The 22,456-nt window shown below is 31.4% G+C and overlaps 1 protein-coding gene across 1 annotated transcript; it reads left to right on the forward strand.

Moving 5' to 3' along the window:
* Positions 1-9,826: 9,826 nt before the first annotated feature.
* LOC143198332 (uncharacterized) lies at positions 9,827-12,262 on the forward strand. Its single transcript, XM_076407493.1, has 4 exons — positions 9,827-10,331; positions 10,392-10,510; positions 10,795-11,290; positions 11,393-12,262. Exons 1-4 carry the CDS (start codon positions 10,010-10,012, stop codon positions 12,256-12,258), a joined length of 1,803 nt encoding a protein of 600 aa, XP_076263608.1. The 5' UTR covers positions 9,827-10,009; the 3' UTR covers positions 12,259-12,262.
* The last annotated feature ends 10,194 nt before the right edge of the window (positions 12,263-22,456 follow it).

Consider the following 22,456-nt stretch of genomic DNA (forward strand, 5'->3'; position numbering starts at 1 on the left):
TAGATATTTGCCTAATATCCGAAACCCATTTAACAAAAGAATCCTTTATAAAATTTAGAGGATATATCCTATCACACTATACATCCAGTTAATACCGCAAGAGGAGGAAGTGCAATAATAATAAAAAAGAACATTTCCCACCATCAAGAATCCAGGCTCAGTACAGCAGAAAATCAGGTAACAGCAGTAACTATTAAATCAAGTAGATACGAGGTTACAATAGCCGCAATTATTGTTTAAATAAAAAACAAAACCATAAATGACTATCTCAGAAATTTAACAGATGACAAAGAAACTGATTACTCACTCTGGAAAGCCACAAAATATCTAAAGCGCTCATGTCTACACAGTCCACCTATAAGAGACCTATGTGGGAATTAGGCACATGACAATCGCCAAAAAGCAGAAGCATTTGCTGAATATCTAGAAGAAACTTTCAAACCAAACGAAGCTAATATTGAACATAATTTACAGGACATAGAAGCTGAAAATTCGATTATTGCATTAGTCACGCCGAAAGAGTTAAACAAAGTTATTAAAACTGACATTAACCCCAAGAAATCACCAGGCTACGATTTAATAACAGGACAAATGCTGCAAAAACTACCAAGAAAGGGAATTATAAAACTCACCAACTTGATCAATACAGCATTTAGACTAAAACATGTCCCAGACATTTGGAAAATGGCGGAAATTATAATGATCCCAAAACCTGGGAAGTCACCAAACGAAATAAAATCCTATAGACCTATATCACTGCTGCCAATAATATCTAAGGTTTTTGAAAAACTCCTGTTGAAAAGAATAAAACCGATAATAGAGAGAAAAAACTTAATACTAACACACCAGTTTGGGTTTATTAACAAACACTTAACAATTGACCAGGTCCACAGAATAACAGGTGTTATTGAAAAAGCCTACGAAAGTCAAAAAGTTTGCTCAGCTATATTCTTAGATGTAGCACAAGCCTTCGATAAGGTTTGGCATGAAGGCCTTGTTCATAAACTACAGAAAATGCCACCAAAATAACACACTGAACTATTAAAATCATACATTACAACCAGAATGTTTAGAGTCAAGCAAGAACAAGCTTACTCTACAATAAAAGAAGCTAAAGCAGGTGTACCACAAGGAAGTGTAATGGGGCCAATGCTTTATCTACTTTATACTTGATATACCACAAATTGAAAATATCACTATGGCTGCATTTACTGATGATACTGCGATTATAGCTGTGGGAGACAATAGTGAAGAAGCCTCACGAAAATTATAACAGGCAAGTGACAATATAAATAATTGGACACAAGCTTGGAAAATAAGAATTGATGAAAGTAAATCTGTACATGTGCAGTTCACCTATAAACAGACCGTACAAGCACTAATAACATTAAATAACACTATCATTCCATATAGCAACAACTCTAAATATTGAAACTGGAATTAATATATAGGAAAATGTACTGGCTAATTAGAAACAAAATCACAATTATCAGTACATAATAAATTGCTATTATATAAGCAAATATTGAAACCTATATGGACATACGGAGTTCAATTATGGGGATGTTCTGCAAAGAGTAACATAAATAAAATACAAATATTGAAATATTGCAATTTTTGGATACCACGAGAACAGGACACAGACTCAAAAGAATCAAACTATCTGATCTTGTGTAGTGTTGTGTAGTGAGGTGCATATATTAAAAAAATCAGCAGTGACATGCATAAATATTATTTCACCAGAGACTGAGTTAGGGCCGATGGGTCCTCCTAGTTATATACCTAGATTTAAGTTAGCATAAAGACAAATTATAGGTTAGATGGAAACGACTAGTAACAATGTATTAATTAAATAATAATAAAATTAATAATATGACAAGATACACATATCTGACTGATATAGTAATTCATTTTCAAAGATGATACGTTTATAGGTTATTTGATAGATAGACACTTATTTTAGTAAATTATGTAAAACCGAGTTTTATTTGTTTATATGTCAACGATTTTTTTTCCTAAAATACAGACATAGATGCATTTAAACAAATCATAAATCGTTCCGAAGATTCACCAAATGGTGAGTTTGTTCACAGAGTATTCCAGTTTTCTCTTTTTATTTATAATTTATTATTTATTATTTCTCGTTCTCTGCATTATTTATTTTCCATTTATTGAGTAAGTAGTTGTTACATCAGTTATTTTGATATCTGTTTTCATATATTTAAGATGTTTCATTATTTTATATTGTTTTTCTAATTATAATTTTATTTCACGCCCTGGGTTTAACAACAACCCTACAATTATTATGTTTAGATTTGAACGTTTTTGAATTATTAGAACTAAAACCCATGTACTATAAAAAAGACATAAAACACGTGTTATTGTCTTTAACGCTTGACACTTGACTTACTGCATTCGACTGAAAAATCGCAATCTTTATTTTAAAGATAAAGCCCTTAAAAAGTAGAAACATTTAATTTTGCAAAAATTTTATAAAGCAAGAAAAAGAAAAGTACTTAATATTTAGTTTTATTAACTATATCACATTCAAAGTAATTTAATATTAGTAATATTAAAGTTAGTAGTAATATTAAAATAAAAAATATAGTTTAATAAAGTAATTATCTATTAGTCTGTAACAAATATTCATCGCTCCTAATTTAATTTACTAATTTTATAATTTAACCAATTTACATAACCAAATCATTCAAGTTAGAACGCGAATTTGCAGTGAATGTCAGCCTGAAATTACAATGTAAATATGTGCAACGAATGTCTGCGTTTTTTAAAATTCAGCCCAAATATTTATTGAATTTTAAGAAGTTTTTTTAAGAAAAGAGTAGAAAAAATGTATTATGAAATAAACAACGAGCAACGTAAAATATAGAGAGCTATTCATACATAAAAAATTAATTCAGGTATGTTTTGTTGTATGCTTTATTATTCTCTTTCATGATAAGATCTCCAAAAAAAGGTAATAATTTAGCATCTAAATTATCAGCCATATACTAACAATAATAAAAAGCGAACAAAGAGCAGAAAGAAAATAACGGCGATTTGCCGGCAAAACACGCCAAAACGGAATAAACATCGCGCTTGATGATGCCCGATAAAGAGAATCTTAAATAACCTTGCTGGTAATTTATTTGATTCCATATTATCCACCGCTTGGATCGGTATGCTCTCATATAGATGGTAACAGAATAATTTGGGCGGATTAAAAACGTCATGTCGGACCTAATAGAGATGTATTATTGTTGCTACTTTGCTAACCCTAATTATTTATTATCGAAAATTACGACGCCAGTGATTTTTCGAGATTTATTAAGAATAATGACGCCCACGGTTCTGTTCTTGGAGATAATAGCGTGGACGTTGTGATATACGACGGCAGAAACAATGACAAGGAGAATGTTGGAGTTATAAAGTGTCGCCGGGGCACTAATCAAATTTACGTTAATAGTAATTTATATGGCTATACAATGTGGTTCGTTTGTTGTTTATGCGGGCATTATTTTGCATACATTAAATAAGCATTTGAAAGGAGCCTCTGCGATATAAAGGCGGTGGGAAACTAATTTAGTTTATTAGTTTATTTTTTATATCGAAGTCACTGCTGAAATTTAATTCCATTACAAATAAAACAACAATTTTTATAGCTTCACTAGGCGACCTGGTAAACTTCGTATCACCTACATCAATCTTGCAAATTTTACCGACAATAAAAGTTGTTAGTTATGTAGCCATCAGGTGTTTTGTCAGGTCTGATGACTACATTATGGTGTCAGATGTAAATCTTTTTTCTGATGAAGAAGGGGTTGTATTTCGTCGACAATAGTCAGCTTCATATTTGGATTGTGAACGCAACACCTATCAAACTCCTCATCCGTAATGTATTGATTCGTAAAATATACATTTCACAATTCATTTTCTGCATCTGGTAAGTTCCTAGTAAGTAAAAATTTGTCCTTGTATTGGCAATCATTTTTTAACTTATCTCTTATACAAATTTGAATACAGTAATCCCTCGTTACACGCGGTCTGACCAACTGCGGGTTTGCTTATCTGCGGTTTCTTTTTTCAGATTTAAAGCAGCTAGGAACCGATTAATTCTCTTGTTTTGTTGTAACGCTTTAAGTGATTTTATAGTGAATCCAATTCTCCTCGGCCCTTGAAAAGTAAAAGTAAGGACTGTCTGCCTGTGTTTTGGGGAGTTCATGCTTGGGTTATGTTGACGTTATTTACTAAACTAGTTTACTAATTGTCTGGTGTCTAGTGCAGTATTTGGTATCAAGGTCATTACCAATTAAGGTACTTCTGCTTATTGACAATGCGTCCGGATATCCATAAACCTTAAATTTAATTGTCCTACTAATAATTGTAATACAAATTTTGCCTTCCACCACAACTTCGCTTCTGCAACCATTAGATCAGGGTATCATAGCAGCATTTCAACGATTATCTAAGACGCACTTTCGTACGCATCTTACAATGCATGGAAGCATATTCTTCGTTGACTGTTACCGAAAGTTGAAGACAGTTTAATATTACTTATTGCATAAGTATTATTAAAGATGTAGTGAGTAACTTAATACCATCAACTATAAATGAATGCTGGACAACCTATAGCCTGACAGAGGAGCCGAAGTCATTAACATTTTATAACTTGTACATTAAAGAAATGGAAAAAATTTTGAACTTCTGTCAGCAGATTTTGAAGAAGTTTTAGCCTCGAATGACAATGAACTGGTTTTGGACCTGTATCCTTCACTGAAACAAAGTGTAAAGTTTAATAATGGTCTAGAGGGTTTACCGCAACCGTATAAAGAAGCGCAGACTTTAAGAAAATAATGAAACAGCCAACAATCATTTATTTAAAAAAAACTTTGTATTGTTACATTTGTATTTTTTTAAATATATTTTTATTTTAATTATTATTTTTTATATTAATTTATTAATTTTATATAATAATAATTAATTTTATATTATTTATTAATTTTTAAATTATTTGTATTTTAAGTACATATAAACATTTTAGTTGCTATAAGTGAAAACTAATTTTATATTTACGTACATAGATTTTTCTTCATTTTAATGATTAGACAAATAAATTTTCTCTTTTTAACCCGTACATGTATGAATTACCAAAAAACTTGTATGGTATAATACGTTGAAAGTGCATAATATACATTGTGCAAAGCGACATCATTGGGAAACAAGTATTATATTTTTAAATTATGACCAAGGAGTAGTTAAAACCATTTTCCATTTCCGAAGTTAATAGATGGGAAAGGAAAGCATAATGGATGTATTGGTTGATCAATTGTTACATTTCCACAAGCACAGCATAACTCAGTAAATTGTCACTGGTTTGTTAGCCTATTTTCGGATAGTAAAGGAATATTGCTCGTCACAAGAGCACTCTGCAGTCTGCGGAATCGCTTAATTTGATTTCGCCGTTGTCTGTTACATATCAATAAGACTTATCATTTTAGTCGTCTACTCCTCAACTTGCTACATTTGGGACTAAATATTTTTTTAAATATATTTACCATATTACCTGAAGGTCTCGTTACTTACACCGAGACTGTAAGTAGTCTATAGGATATCAGACCTGTAGTATCTGGAAGTACCTGTAATACTTCTCAGGACTTTGTTCTGGAAAACTTGTGTTTACATTGTTTTCTAACATCCCCATAATTGATCTCGATATGTCCATATAGGATACAATACTTACTTTTATAATAGCAAATTATTATGTACCGATAATTGAGGTTTTATTCCAGTTAACCAATAAATTTCCCTATTTGAACTCCAGATATTTCCTTTTGTCTTTTGCATGCTATTACCAGCGAAATTTTGCATCAAGATTCATTTCGGCCTACTTAGCATTATCGCTATAGGGAATGATAGAATTATTTATTGTTATTAGTGGTTATGCGATCTAATTATACGAGATCTGAACATAAGCATATTTACTTTCTTTTGGGTCCCATTAACAGGTCACTTGAAAAGTCCCTGGCCTGATACATAGGTCCAGCTACTAGAATTAAATACATATGTTTTTTAGTTAGCCCTAACCCTCAAAAGATGCGTGTATAAATTTGATAGTTGACAGCTGTCGATTCATTAGTTTGTGAATTATAGCATTTTGAATGAAGCAACTTTTGTTATTGTGATAAAAATGGATAAAAATGAATTTTGCGTTGTTGAAAAAATATTGCTTTTCCCTTCAAAAAGTGAAGGGAAAAAATACAGTTGAAGCAAAAAAATTGGCTTGACGCCGAATTTCCGGACACAGCCCCAAGAAAATCAATCACCAAGAATTGATATGCTAAGTTTAGACGTGGTGAAATGAGCACCGAAGTCCGTGAACGCAATAGACTCGAACTCGAGTCGAAATCAAATGGATACATGTGATCTGGTTTACAGTGATCCATAGTTTCACCTTAAAACATGAAATAAGATTGCTTAATCACAGCAATGTGGAATACAGCAGCTACTGGACAACACGCAGGAAATCAGAAGATTGAAGCCAACTGAACCACGCGAAATTGTTTAGTGTATAAGTATATTCTTACCTTTAGGTTAAGTAAATTAATTTTATTTTAATTTAGGAAATACACACAGATGTATTAATCCCGTACTTGTCTTGCATGTGTATTAATGTAAGTACAACAGAACAATAGTAATAAATTAATTTGTAAATTAAGATTGTACTAAGCATATATAATGTAAGATTTAATTAATTTAAAAAAATTGTTACGTTCCAAATGTTAAAATACGATGAAACATATTTAGGATCAATACTCTATCATACCATCCTTCTTTTTTCCAGAGTTCCCCTTGCCAATTTAACATTATTTAAAATTAACACATCTATGGAGCATAAAGAATCAAACAATTATCTCCGTCTCTTTCTCTCTCAAAATTAACATTGGAATGAATTCGTACATCTCCATCTGTTATCACGAATAGAAAAACATTCGAAGCCTGCATTTGACTGAAAGAGTAGTTATTATTTTCAATCGTAAGATCGACTAATTCGCTATTAAAAAACAATTGTAATTTTATAAAATCTGTAACAGTTACACGTCTGTCATAGAACAAATTGATGTATTTCAAATTTATATTTATCATTTTTTATTTATCGCAAAATTAATTAGAAATACTTGTTCAATTCTAAATAATATTCTCTGCTTTATTTAATAAGGCTAATTATAGGTTTATTTGACTGCCAACTAATGAAACAATACATTTTCAAAAATTGCTGTACCATTACCAGTATACATTCACATAAATTAATCACAGTCGTTTATTGAAACGCCTCATAATTATTAGGAAAGTAATAAATAGAGCGGTAGCCGATATAAAAGTAGACCATGTTCGTGACAGGTGTCATCTACACACGGCGTACGCACAATTTCTTTTGAATATAATCGCATTTTCAAAGATATAATTTATGTTGCTTTATTTGGGAGTTTTTTTTTCTTTGCGTTACGGTCTGCGTTTCTTTCTGCTACTGTATGTGATGGCAATGCGGGAGGAAAATGGATGTCAAGGAAAGCTTTAGCGAAAGAGCAGATCGATAGAAAATTTGTTTACATTTTACACTACGTTTTCTAGACCGAAAATAATTGGAAACTTTTTATCGTAGTCTAGGGAAGGATCTATTCTATAAAACCTATCAGATCACCAAAAAATCTGCTTTTGGCTTTCTCCGTTTCATTCTGTATTTGTCCTTTTATTTAAGAAAATTTATTTTTAGTGAAAGACGCGTGTTAATAGGAATCATAAAATTATAGTATTTATTGGAATATGTTAATGCTAAATATTAAAAAATTATATTGGAAAGTATTCATCAATATGATGAAGATTAAATTGATTTAATGAGTGATGAATTTCAACTTTTGGTATTTATTGGGATTTTCAAAATTTCTAAAAAATTTTTTGGTAAATTTGTGTAATAATACTATTTTTGGACTTGGACTATTAGTAAAGTGGAGGATAGATATTTTAGAAAGCATAATAAAACATATTAGTCAATTATAATTACAATATATTTTGTTTAAGATAAATTTTACATCTTATCTTGAAATCATTCATTAACATATTTTTTTTATAGTCGCTTCAGTTGCTACACACCCGTTCACCTCACCAACTCCTGCAATTTCCATTATGACATTGCTTCAATCATATTTTTGTAGCTATTTTTTTATGCAAGTTTGCTATAATTTATTTTTGGTCCTTTTCGATACATTTAATTGAATTCTATCGGATTTTATGTTTTTATTCCGATGTGGATAGTTGAATATGTTTAAATTTTTGTATAAGATGTGACCATATTGTTTCGTTAATTTTATATGTTAAGATCCTTCAATTTGGTGGATTTAAATGTTGCGTTGTATTTCTTAAATGATGCTTTTCTTAAATTTCATCGATTCGTACTATTTTTATTAAGATTGCTTGCAAAGTAATATTATATTTAATACTTTATGTCTTGCGTGTGTTTTATAGAAGATAAATATTGACGTTGAAATATTGAAGTATTTTTATGTAAAGGCCATCTGATTAAGACGCCAGGGAATACTGTCGGTTCTTTTGGTCATGACTGCAGACCTTACGTTAAGCAGATGGTAAATTGTCTCGGCGCCAGGGACAATATCTGAGAACTATGGAGCACTTGACTAGCAGATATTAAGACTTTAAGGGTGGTAATATATATATATATATATATATATATATATATATATATATATATATACATATATATATATATAAATATATATATATATATATATATATATATATATATATATATAAAACTACAGATATTTGAAACAGTATATTTAAAAAAGAATAAAGCGGATACTGTATCCCGACCACCCTGATTTTACTAGTATCCTAACTTTCATAAATAAATTATTCCTTGTATTTAATGAGATGAATACAAGTAATAGATTTGCCAGATTTCCTTTTATTATGCCAACATTTCTTGAGCTTGGCACCGTTTGATACATAATCTTTATTAAATAGATACAGATTCAGTTAAATATAGCTTCCAAAATGTTTAAATTCGAGATAGCTCTGAAAAAAAAATTACAGCAAAGCCTAAAGTTAGCTAAAATTAATAAAGATTAATCATTTTATGTGGGACTGATACAATTTTTTTTCTAAAACAGGCAAAATATACACAAAAAGCAAAAGACGTACTTACACAATTTGTGCCTATGTTTGATAATCTTTTGATAAAATGTTTGCATTTTAATTTTAAATTTTAGAGGCTACAGTTAATCCTAATTAGATGCAAATGTATTAATATTATATTAACTGGAATTTGGTCATCTGTACCAACTTAAAAACTTTATATCGTCATTTATTTGTAAATTAGTAAAATAATTAATAAAGGAAAATAATTAATAAAGTAACAATGTTATATTAATCTTATATATAAAAATGAATCGCAAAATATGTTCCTAAGCGCATAACTCAACAACGCCTGGACCAATTTGGCCAAATCTTTTTTTAAAATGTTCGTTGAAGTTCAGGGATGGTTTTTACGGCGAGAAAAATTAGAATTATTGCTGGAAAAACCCTAAAAATAGCCCTTTTTGTTTGAATTTGTTTCGTGTATCAGTTGACAATTCATCTGTCATCTGTCAAAAGTCATCTGTAACAGACAACTTTTTTTTTTTAAATTTGATATGACTTGAACTCAAATCCTTTTAATCCGTACGAATTGTTTTATTTATTTAAAATTTTTTATTTGTTTAAAATTTAATTCAAATTTTAAATAAATAAAACAATTCGTACGGCTTAAAAGGATTTGAGTTCAAGTCATATCAAATTTAAAAAAAAAAGTTGTCTGTTACAGATGACTTTTGACAGATGACAGATGAATTGTCAAGTGATACACGAAACAAATTCGTATATCGTGTTTTGTGCAGAGTGTTTAGTTAGTTAGTGTTTGTTTAGTTCGTGATTAGTGAAAAAATAATTTATATTTGATATGCCTCCTATAAGACGAAGCAATTTAGGTAGAAGAACCAGAAATGCTATAAACCAAGCTAATTACCGATCTAATCGTACTGCACAAGAACGTGACGACGGAAATGAACGTGAAAGAATTCGGATATCACAAACGCGTGAAGCGCGAGCGCGACATTCAACTAATAATCGCGCAAGTTTGAATCCAGCTGCTTTCAGTTACGATGTGTCAATTGACTACAGTAACTACCAATGTGTTGTTATTGGTTCTATGAACTTGGTTTGCTCACACTGTAAGGCATTAAAATACAAAAACGATGCCAATGGATTGTGTTGCGCAAATGGTAAAGTGAAATTGATACAATTGGATCCACCACCAGAACCATTGTACTCATTGGTTTCAGGAATAGGAACAGATTCTATACACTTTTTGACACATATTCAACAATATAACAATTGCTTTCAAATGACTTCATTTGGGGCAACAAATGCAGTTCGGGAAAATTTTATGCCAACTTTCAAGGTATGTATTATAGCAGTTACTCATAATTATTTTAGCGAACAAAATTTTCTGTCACCAAAGTTAAGATGTGTTACTAATCTTCAATTTCTTAATCATTACGGAATATATCACTTAGTCATCATATTATATGGTGATTCAGTTTCAGTGACACTTTTATTATATTTTATATTTGATAGATATTAGTTAAAACTAAATATATACTTTTTAAGATCAAATATTATTTAAGTTTGATCATTGACAATCCATTAATTTATACCACACCATAATATTTTTTTTATTTACAGATACAAGGGCAAATATATCACAGAGCAGGTTCACTGTTACCAGTGTCAGATAGCGACAACAAATTCCTGCAAATTTATTTTATGGGCAATTCACCACAAGAAATTGATCTGCGTTGTGCACATAACAATTTAGTAAAAAGGTCTATTGTAGAACAATTACAAACTTTATTTCATCAACACAATCAATTGATTATATTGTTTAAAACTGCCCTGGATCTGATGCCATCCGATAATCACAAAATTGTAATCAGAGCTGATAAAACATCTGCAGGTCAACATACAAGACGTTTTAATGCACCAACTATTGATGAAGTTGCTATCGTTGTAGTTGGAGAAAACTTGGAATCCCGTGATATTGTTTTACATCGTCGAAATTTTCAATTACAACCTATAAAGGAAACACACCGCTCATATGATGCACTGCAATATCCCATTATATTTTGGCAAGGTGAAGATGGCTACGATTTCTCAATAAAAATGATAAATCCCATTACAGGTAACTAAAATATTAGTTTAGCTATGGCGATAATATCTCAGTCACTATATTATGTATTTTAATTTTATATTTGAATGTTATTAAAACAAAATCTGTTTACAGGTTCTGAAACCAACAAAAAAGTCAGTTCAATGAACTATTATTCATACCGCCTAATGATTCGGGAAAATGCAGATAATCACATATTGAAATGTCGGCGATTATATCACAAATATGTTGATGACATGTATGTTAAAATTGAAACGGAGAGATTAACATTCATCAGGTTGAATCAAACCAAACTCCGATCTGAAGAGTATATTCACCTTCGAGATGCGATTAATACTGATGGAAATGCACAGAATGTCGGTCGGATGACTATTCTTCCAGCAACATACATCGGAAGCCCTCGGCATATGCACGAATATGCTCAAGATGCCATGTCGTATGTTCGTCATTATGGTACAGCAGATTTGTTCATCACATTTACATGCAATCCGCAATGGATAGAAATTAAGCAGGAGTTATTACCTGGGAAATCATCCATTGATCGTCATGATATTACAGCCAGAGTCTTTAGACAAAAGTTGAAATCTTTAATGAATTTCATCGTAAAACATAATGTGTTTGGTGAGACACGCTGCTGGATGTATTCTGTGGAGTGGCAGAAACGAGGATTGCCACATGCACACATTTTGATTTGGTTGGTTGAAAAGCTAAGGCCAAATGAAGTTGATGCAGTGATATCAGCTGAAATCCCTAATGTACAAGTAGATCCTGGATTGCATGAGGTAGTTATCAAAAACATGATACATGGTCCCTGTGGAACTCTTAATCAAAATTCACCGTGTATGATGGATGGTAAATGTTCAAAACGATATCCACGGACATTAATATCGGAAACAATTACTGGTAATGACGGTTATCCATTGTATCGTCGCAGATCGACAGCAGACAATGGAAAATCAACAATTGTCAAATTAAATTAACAAGATATTGAAATAGATAATCGTTGGATTGTTCCATATTCACCCATTTTATCAAAGACATTCAAAGCACACATCAACGTTGAATCTTGCCATTCAGTGAAATCGATTAAATACATTTGCAAATATGTAACCAAAGGGAGTGATATGGCTGTGATTGGAATTGGTGCAGAGAATTCTAATGATGAAGTTACCCAATACCAAATGGGCCGCTATGTCAGTAGTAATGAAGCAGTTTGGCGAATATTTTCTTTTCCTATTCATGAGAGACACCCTTCTGTTGTTCACTTAGCTGTGCATTTAGAAAATGGACAAAGAGTGTATTTTACAGCACAGAACGCAGTACAAAGAGCTGCTCAGCCACCATCTACTACATTAACCAGTTTTTTTGAGACATGCCAAAACGATGATTTCGCACAAACATTGCTATATTCTGAAATGCCAAAATATTATACCTGGAATCAATCCTCAAGGAGATTTATACGACGGAAACAAGGAAAACCAGTTCCAGGATATACAGATGTATATTCCACCGATGCGATTGGCCGGATTTATTCAGTACATCCAAGCAATGATGAATGTTTTTATTTACGACTGCTATTAGTCAATGTACGTGGCCCAACATCATTCCAACAGTTACGAACTGTTGATGGTGAATTGTGTGGATCCTACAGAGAAGCCTGTCAACGTTTGCAATTGCTTGAAAATGACGCTCATTGGGATCAAACTCTCAATGATGCTGTAATATCATCACACACTCATCAAATACGAACATTGTTTTCTATAATCATATCTACATGCTTCCCATCAAACCCAATTGATTTGTGGATGAAGTACAAAGATTATATGTGTGATGATATTTTGTATCAAATACGGAATAGAATGGGAAATCCAAATATACAAATCAGTGAAGAAATTTACAATGAAGCATTGATTTCAATTGAGGACATGTGCTTGATAAGGTCAAACAAACTATTAATTCAATTAGGCCTGACCGCGCCCAATCGTCCAATGCATGACGCTTTTAACCAAGAGTTGCATCGAGAAAGACTGTATGATCTCAACGCTTTGAAAGAATAAATTCAAACAAATCTTCCACTGTTAAATGAACAACAGAAGTATGTATTTGAAACTCTTATGAAAGTAACAAATGATGAAACTGGAGGGATTTATTTCTTAGATGCACCTGGTGGTACAGGAAAAACTTTTTTTATTTCATTAATATTAGCAACAATTCGCTCACAAAATAAAATTGCACTTGCACTCGCTTCGTCGGGAATCGCAGCAACTTTGCTTGAAGGTGGTCGAACAGCCCATTCAGCACTAAAATTGCCATTAAATATGCAAAGCAATGAAACTCCAACCTGCAACGTTTCGAAGAACTCTGCAATGGCAAAGGTTTTGCAGCAATGTAAATTGATTGTTTGGGATGAATGCACGATGGCACATAAAAAATCTTTGGAGGCTTTAGACAGAACCTTAAAAGATCTACGTAGCAATAATAACCGATTTGGTGGTGCAATGATTTTATTAGCAGGAGATTTTCGTCAAACATTGCCAGTGATTCCACGATCAACGCCAGCTGATGAACTCAATGCATGTCTAAAGTCCTCCAATTTGTGGAAACATGTTAAAGTACTTCATTTAAGCAAGAATATGCGTGTCGAGTTGCAAAATGACCAATCTGGAAACATATTCTCTAAACAACTCATTGACATTGGTAATGGCAAATTTCCTATAGACATGTTGACGGCTTGCTTTTGCTATGACTATAAACAAGTCCCAGGGGCAATCATTAAGTGTTTGTGGTATTAATCTAGAAAACCCATGTTTCTCACATGGTCAATTGTATGTTGCCTGTTCCCGTGTTGGAAAACTATCAGATTTGTTTATCTATGCGCCAGGTAATCAAACAAAAAACATCGTATACCACAAAGCAATATAATGATAATAATAATAATAATAATTATGATTCACATGATTAACAATAAAGCGATTACTTACTTTTCAATCCTTATATATGTTTTATTTAATTATTTTTTATTCACAACGCCCTATCACCAGGGTGATGGTTCTGTTCAGGAGAATTTTTTAAAATACGTAGGCACAAAAACTGCCACATTACAAATCTTTTTGACAGGACGAAGTCTGTCGGGTCAGCTAGTCTGTAATAGATTAGTAATAGGGAGGAAAATAATCCATAACTTTAACATGCTGTTCTTCAATAATATACCTTTACCTAAAGTATTGGTTATCATTATGCCAAATTAGAAACGCTCTATCAAATGTCAGCACCGTAGGGCGTATATACATACATTTATTAATTACATTAAACTAAAAACTGAGTACTTGGGTTCATTAACAATTTAAATAGATACTAAGTGCTTGATTCGGAAATGTACTCTGGCCATTTTTTCACTTTCAGAAAAATCGGTTCAATATATACTAGTAATAATATTTTCCATCATTTTCTACAAATTTTTTTTCGTCTTTTTGGTAATATGGTGATACCGTGTTGAAAGGATAGATGTTAATTTAGCAAGGATTGCATTGCACTTAGCATTTAGCACTCGTTCAGCATTTAGAAAGTGTGTGCTGGCGAAATCATGCTGCATTAATCTGAGCAAATGGTAATCAGAAGGCGTTATGTCTGTTGAGTACACTGTGTTACAGCACTACTTCCCATTCGAGCTGTAGTGTATCTTTCAGAACTCTTACAACGCGTGGCGAATGGTGTCATGTAAGGGGCTGTAAGGACTGTAAGGACTCTTTTGCTGGATGGATCTCTTACTTGCTATTCTTGGTCTTTTTTGCAACTATAGGTCATTCAATTTATGTAACTAACATCGGTAAATATTTACAGTTACAGATGCTTTACAGATACGTTACAGCAGGAAGGACATTCTGCAAAACACTTCAATGCACCGTATGCTCAGAAATGCTTTATGATCATGAGTATTCGGTTTCGGATTCGATATGGATGGCTCTGGCTCTCCTGAATTAACCAATGACTTTTTCACTGTATTGTCATAGTAAATCTAATTTTTACCTTTTGCTTGCAGGCAAAAAAAATTGAGACATGAAATGGCATTTATCCTTCTTTTGAACCTTCTCAATCGCATATAAATGTCTCGAAGAGGTGTCTGAAATATTTTTGAGCGTTTCTGCTGAGTTTTTATCAAATAAGAATTGCAATGATATCATTGACACTGGCACTTTTAAACCGTTAAAATCAAAACTCATAACTGGGAAATGATGGAGGATCATCTCCATAAGTCTCTAAAAATGTTCTATATACTTTGGCAGTAGATTGGTTTAAATTAAGCAACAAAAGTAATGCACATCAAAAGTTTAATATTGAGCGGTCCGTGATTAGCGCTAATACTCAATAACTCAATAACATTAAATGGAGAAATGGTATTTTATCACAAATTTAGTTGATACCTTAGGTTATTTAACAGTTGTTTATTTTCACCAATTGCTGATCTAAATACATGTAAGTATTTAATACTGAACAGTCCCTATTGTTCCAGCATGCCCTCTTGACAAGTAGTTTAGATACCTATTCTACATTTGTGCTGTTTAAATTGTTCTAAGATATTCATATTCGCATTGCAAAAGTGTAATATTTCTTGAATACACGCTTTGATGCCTACTATATAACAAAAGCTAAGTGGACTTTATCGAACTAGTATCCAATAAAATTTCTAGGTTCAATTTAGAAAAACGGTTCAAAGAGAAATTTTGATTCGAATTGGATATATTCGTCAACCAATAGATGAAGTAAGCTACATTTTTGTTGGAAGAACCTCATAGGGGTGTTTTTTTAGATTTACTGGCAAAATACAAATATCTGATTTTTAAAACATTGCTAACATACACATATAAAATACAAACATGTAGTCGGGATTCCCAGCTCTATACTTGTCTTTTACAGAAAATATTAAATATTATTATTATAATATACATATCTTTATATATAATACTTACGAATAATTTTGGAAAATATTGCAGATATCAAATTCAAGTTTTCAAGGGCTATAAACAACAACTTGTAAAATATGACAAGTGTCATACATAAATAGCATACGCTTTAACAGAGTAAAAAATAAATCATATCTGGTTAATCTTACCGGAACACCCCTGAAAAGCGACTGAATAAATTATTATTATCTCAACACGAGGGAAGTAATCGAAGGTAAACATACTGAAAATTATGGAACTTTGGGAGTCCATAACGCACATGTTTATATTGTACGTTTTTTTCTAAAGTTTATTTTAAGGAAAGAAACTAACAGCTTATTTTAATTAAATACTAGGTGAAAATAGATGGAGAGAAAAGTTGCGTTCTTTTCTTTTTGAATAAAATGAATTAACTTCGAATGTAAGTTCATTTTTATTTCATGATAATTATAATAGGACAGGCAAAAAGTAGTTCTAGGTTTTGAAAAACAACATACTACCAGCCATTCTAGATGTAAAGATAGCATCAATTGTTTATTTAATCAAAATGTATTGCTCTTTGAAAGTAAAGATTACATCAGAATATTATTGTTATATTTTGATTTTTTTAATTTCAAAAACGGAAAATGCACAGTACGGAAAAATATTTGCCACTTATATGAATGAGTTGGGTCGTTTTTGTTCCGAATTTCTATATTAAATTAGTGTTTATTTATATGGTTAGTCAATTGTTAATAAGGCGATGAAATTCACCTCCCTATTTAGTTTTACAAGTAGACACATACTTTAAAGTTATTTTGAACCCTTTACATAATACTTGATATTAGAAAAGATCGAAACATGGGATTCATACGAAACAAATGAAAATTAATGAAATATAATCAGCTGAGTTTTATCTGTAGAAACTAGTGATGAAAAGTAGATTATGTTTATAATGTGCGAAAAAGATAGTAGTCATAACTTGCAGAAGCCTCACAAACGGTTGAAAAACCCGTGTGAAGCCAAAGAAATAGTGTTTAATAAGAATGCAAAGAATTATTCATCATGAGCCTATCGTTGAAGCTTGAAATTCCTAAAACCTGATAGATTCAGTCAAAATAGGCGATTCTTCCTCAACTACGAAATCCATTCAGTCTAAAGAGCAGCTAAACATAAAAATCAAACGGCTCAAATTTAGGAAACGGCAAATTAATAGGCAACTGCGCAGAAAATTCCAATCTCGTAGCATATATAACTCGAATTTCATTTTGACGGCAGACTAAACTAATAAGATCAAATCTAACAAGTCACTTCGAAGGGTTATGGCCTTTCAAGAGCAGTATTCTCTCTTCTTTGCAGTTTCAATTAAAGTTCTTATGTATCAGGCCTTGGCACGATCCGTGGTTGGCATGTATGTTCTCGACTCTTATGTATTATCTTTAATAAGATCAATAGCTGCAAGTATGTTGATGATGATGAAAATGTCCCATGATATGTCAGAAAGAACCAAATACGTTGAGAAACGAAGGTGTCGTTAGTCGCTGTTAGTTTTGCTTGTATTCACATACACAATCGCCAAAAACTTCTTAAAAGGAATTTGCAGCGTCGATAGTACGATAATTTGTTCCACTCTGACTCTGCTACTATAGTCATGTTATACATTGCGCAATAATATGCCAATTTCTAATTACGGCTAATTTAATATGCCAATTTAATTTATTTAATTTTAATTATCATTCCCGAGTCATCGTTTGCAGAAATTATGAAATGCTCTTGACCCATTCTTTGTAATGATCATAATTATATTCGAAGGTAGCAGTTGTAAAAATATTGCTAAATTAATTATGTCCCATGGTATTAAAACATTATAGAATCATTGTCTAGAGTCCCTAATTAGACACATTTAAAACTAGGGTACTGCTTTATTATCTATATGGATATAAAAAATTCAAGACAAATATATTTACCATAGGCATCAAGCTACAATACAATATAATAATTATTTTAATTAAATGACTACCAAATATTTTTTATCTCTTTTTAAATAGACTAAAAGAAGAAGGAAAGTATTATCTGACTCTAAGACGATTTTACAATTTGCGACAGGCGCATACTAATGACGTAAATTCACTGTTATTTTGAATAGACTATATTAACCATTACTATTGTACACTATGTAATACTATTGTATTACTTCAAATTTATAAATTTTTTAAAGTACATTAACTGGAAAGTCTTCAATCAGCCCTAAATTATATAAGTCATCCGTGTTATTAAAGATGTAAAAATATTGCTTTAACCATAAGCGATAAATCAACCATATACGTACTAAATTGTTTAGTAGAATACATAGCGGGTGAGTAATTTTCAGATGAAAGCCCTGGTGAGCACTAGCACAGTCGAATAAATTACGTTTATCCAAGGAAAGAAAAGAAATCGCAAACAAAAAGATGAAAGTAGCAAATTTTGGTGTTTACGCTGATCTTTTAAAACGAGAAATAAAGAAAAGCACGTACGTCTCTATGTATATTAATGTTATTGGACCCAGTTTACCCACAATGACGCCACTGGATGCATATAGGCTCGCATACTTTCCACAAAAAACGATAAATATTTAATGCGCTTCTGATTACTTTGCTGTTTACCTTGTTTCAATTCACAAAAGACCGATTCAGTGCCGGCTTAAAAGTTATTTCCCTACGGGAAGCTCCTTATCAAAAACGCATAGCAAAGGGTAGTGACCCTTGTAATTCAGCGTTTCTGGTTGGCGGACTCAAGGTCTGGGGTCCGAAGCTGCCGACGAATAATGAAGTCGGATATATTTTTGATAAATATATTTCCTTTTCAGAAAAAATTAGCTTACTGCTAAAACAAGCGTCTGCTCTTTACAAAATAGGATAGAGGGAAAGTAGGAAATTCAATTTTTTGCTTTCAGCGCTGGACTCTAAAATGCAAAGAAGCTTAGAATACAAAATAAAATAACAGAAAAAATAGTCATAGAGTAATAAAGAGAAAACTCATTAGGTATTTCTGGAGAAAAAAACTTTCGCAAGTTTAATATTCAGATGGTAGTTTCTATCAATTTACTAATTTGATTGGTTAGAGCACCTGTAAGGAGAAATAATTCTTTTGCAGGCCTCTGGTTGGCTTTTAAACACATTTTACACGCAGATGTGTTAAGTGAGTGCGTGGTACCCACTACATAATTTAGCTTAATATGTATCTAAACCTATTTACTATATATATATATATATATATATATATATATATATATATATATATATATATATATATATATATATATAAATGGTTACTTAAATATACATTAGCATTTCAAAAACGTTCAAATAATTCAGAAATAAGATTGAAATAAATACAAAATTATTGTTATACTAGAACAATATTTAGCAAACAAAAAAGTTAATCAAACTGACCTTCATTGCAAAATAGTTTTAGTAACTTGTAGTATACTGTTGTATACGGAAAAAGAAAATCTCCATAGTATCGAAGTCATTTACAGTTAATTGCAATAGAAGCGTTACGTGATAATATCTTTAGACATTCAGTGTTGGAACACACGATATCCCGAACCAATACGGGTAACATGCTAATTTAGCCTTTATTTTCTATCGTTAAACATTAATAACAAATTTCAAACCGGAACAATTTTACCGTAATTCACCACGCTATTTTAAAAAATTACTTACCTGGTCCGGTAGTGAGGTAATAGCCCCTTCTGAAACATTTATTAGGTAAAATGGGCCTGGCTTTAACAACTCCCGATTATTGCCGACAACTGACAGCCTACATTCTTACAAAGAGTTTTTATATAATAGTTGTAGGTAGAGTAATTACTACTATATAATTACTATTAACGACTGTTAACATATTTTTACTATATTTTTTTGTTGTGAAAATTTAATTTTATAAGAAAGGAATTTTAATTTTTTCCTTGTGTGTATCCAAATCGTTGTTCCCGCTGTAAGTAAACTAACGTGGATTGTATATAGTTTATCCAAAGTTGCTGTGAACATTCGTTATCAATATGTTAGATCTATTGCCTGCCGCAATTTGTAAATTCGTTCTATAATGAAATAATATTTAAATTCTTTTTTTTTTCTAGTTAAAAAGAGATACAATGCTGTCTGGTACATTCGAACCATCGGTTGTCAAACGTATGCAAAATTCTTCAAAACAATAGTGATAAGAGGTTATAAACTGGCAAACGTCTTAACGCTTTGCTTGTTTTCATAAATTTAAAGTAGCTGCTTATTATTACTCTTACTAAAAATGCCGATGCCAGACAGAACAGATTGCCTCTCTAATAAGTTACTTCGAACAGCAACCAGATAATGGACCCCCTTGCCATTACATTCGTTATATAAGCATTTTTTACTGTTAAATATTAATTTGCTGCGGTTTTTATTGAAAATATTTTTAGAGTGTCGCAGCTGCACTGAGTATTAGTATGGACACGATCACTAAAATATCTCAAAAAATGAAAATCAATCTTGGATTCACCGAAAAGAAACCGTCCTCAAACGAAGCGGGTGACAAGATCAGCTAGAAGTTAACACTATCAAAGATTAAATATATGAAATGCATAAAAACAGTGAGTAACTTTTTCAATTATAAACCTAATTTAATAGAATGATTTTGGAGGAAACCTAGTCTGAAAATTATCGAAGAGGTATAATGGAACTTTCATATATTGCTTTTAAAAGACTACAACCTTTAAAAGCATATAATTAAATCAAAAGACTTATTATTTCAATTGTGTTTAGATGAGACATGGATATTTCAGAAGGGAACCAATATACATAACTTTAGCCCATGGCAAAATAATAGTAAAAATAGTGTTAAGAGAATTAAAATTGATGGCAAAATGTAAATATTGAAATAAAAATTAATTAGGTTTTATTATTCATAACATTTATTGATAATTCATTGCAAATATATTGCGCATCATGGTAGAAGCAGGAAAGTTTAATAGAATCTACTGTTTGGATGACACATGTTACGATCACACAGATTGAAGAAGAAATTGAGAAATGATGGAATCGTGAACAAACAAAAGTTCCATATATTGGAAACAAACAGCTTAGTTAATCATGATACTTTCTGAATATGTGATTATGATTCAATGCTGATGTCCAATGATTTAATGCTGATGTCCAGTGTGAGGCATAATTCCAAGTGTGTATATAATTAATATACGATAATTGTAGGAAATCGTATTCTAGAATGTGAAAGATTTATGTCTATCACATATGTGTGTAATTGTTGAGAATATATATGAGTGTTAAATGAGAGAGAAAAATGTCTACTCTTTGCAGATATCGCAAATGCATTAAAGATAATTCTGTAATTAATTTTATCAAGAATTGTGTACACAGGTAGTAGCAGAAGAAACAAAATAATACAGTGATATCAAAATGAATTGACGAGAAAACACACCATAGAAGGAAACAAGAACTAAATGTAAAAAGGTAAATATTCTCTCTAGAGAGACTACAATATATTACTGGGAAATACAAATGTTAAAGAGGTAAGCTAGGTCTCTAGGGGAATACCACTAACTAAAACTCAGAGTTGATACGGCAACATTGCGACTTATCACACGACGACCAACTTTGCATAGACTAAATATTTGTTAAAATAAAATAGCCAAATGTAAAGTTCGTTTTAAAATCGGAGGGCATATCTTCTCCTACTTTTACCCTACTCCCTACCCTTTTCCCCTAATTTTTACCCTGATTTTGTCTGATGAGAGGGAATATGTAACTGCATTAGTCTATAAAATTCTATTAGTATTGATACTGTACGGTCCAACCAGTTATCAAATATCTACTAAATTCTTCAAAACATTAGTGATTATTATAAAAAATTACAAACCGGCAAACGTAAACCAAAATTCTAAGTTAATGCGGCGATATTGCGATGTGCTGACGTCATAAATATTGAAGATGTGTATTTACTGTTTCATATTACCGACTATATATAACATATTATTATAATAAATAAAAGAAATATTTTTTTAGTTTGTGTTGTGATTATGAAAATAGAAAAAATTTAAACATTATTTGACATTTGTCATATGTGATAAGTCAATGACTTTCTAAATGAATTTTCTTTTACCAAAAAGCGTTTTTTCTGAACATTATCTCCCTTTAACTCAATACATTTAGTCCGGTATTTTTCTAATTTTTTCTTTCTTCTTAATAATTGTTTTTTTAAAGCTATGAAAGTAGGCGTTTGT

Source organism: Rhynchophorus ferrugineus, unplaced genomic scaffold (assembly GCF_030347505.1).
Source record: "Rhynchophorus ferrugineus isolate W39M unplaced genomic scaffold, kcgeb_rfMv2 rfM1, whole genome shotgun sequence".
Lineage (NCBI taxonomy): Eukaryota > Metazoa > Arthropoda > Insecta > Coleoptera > Curculionidae > Rhynchophorus > Rhynchophorus ferrugineus.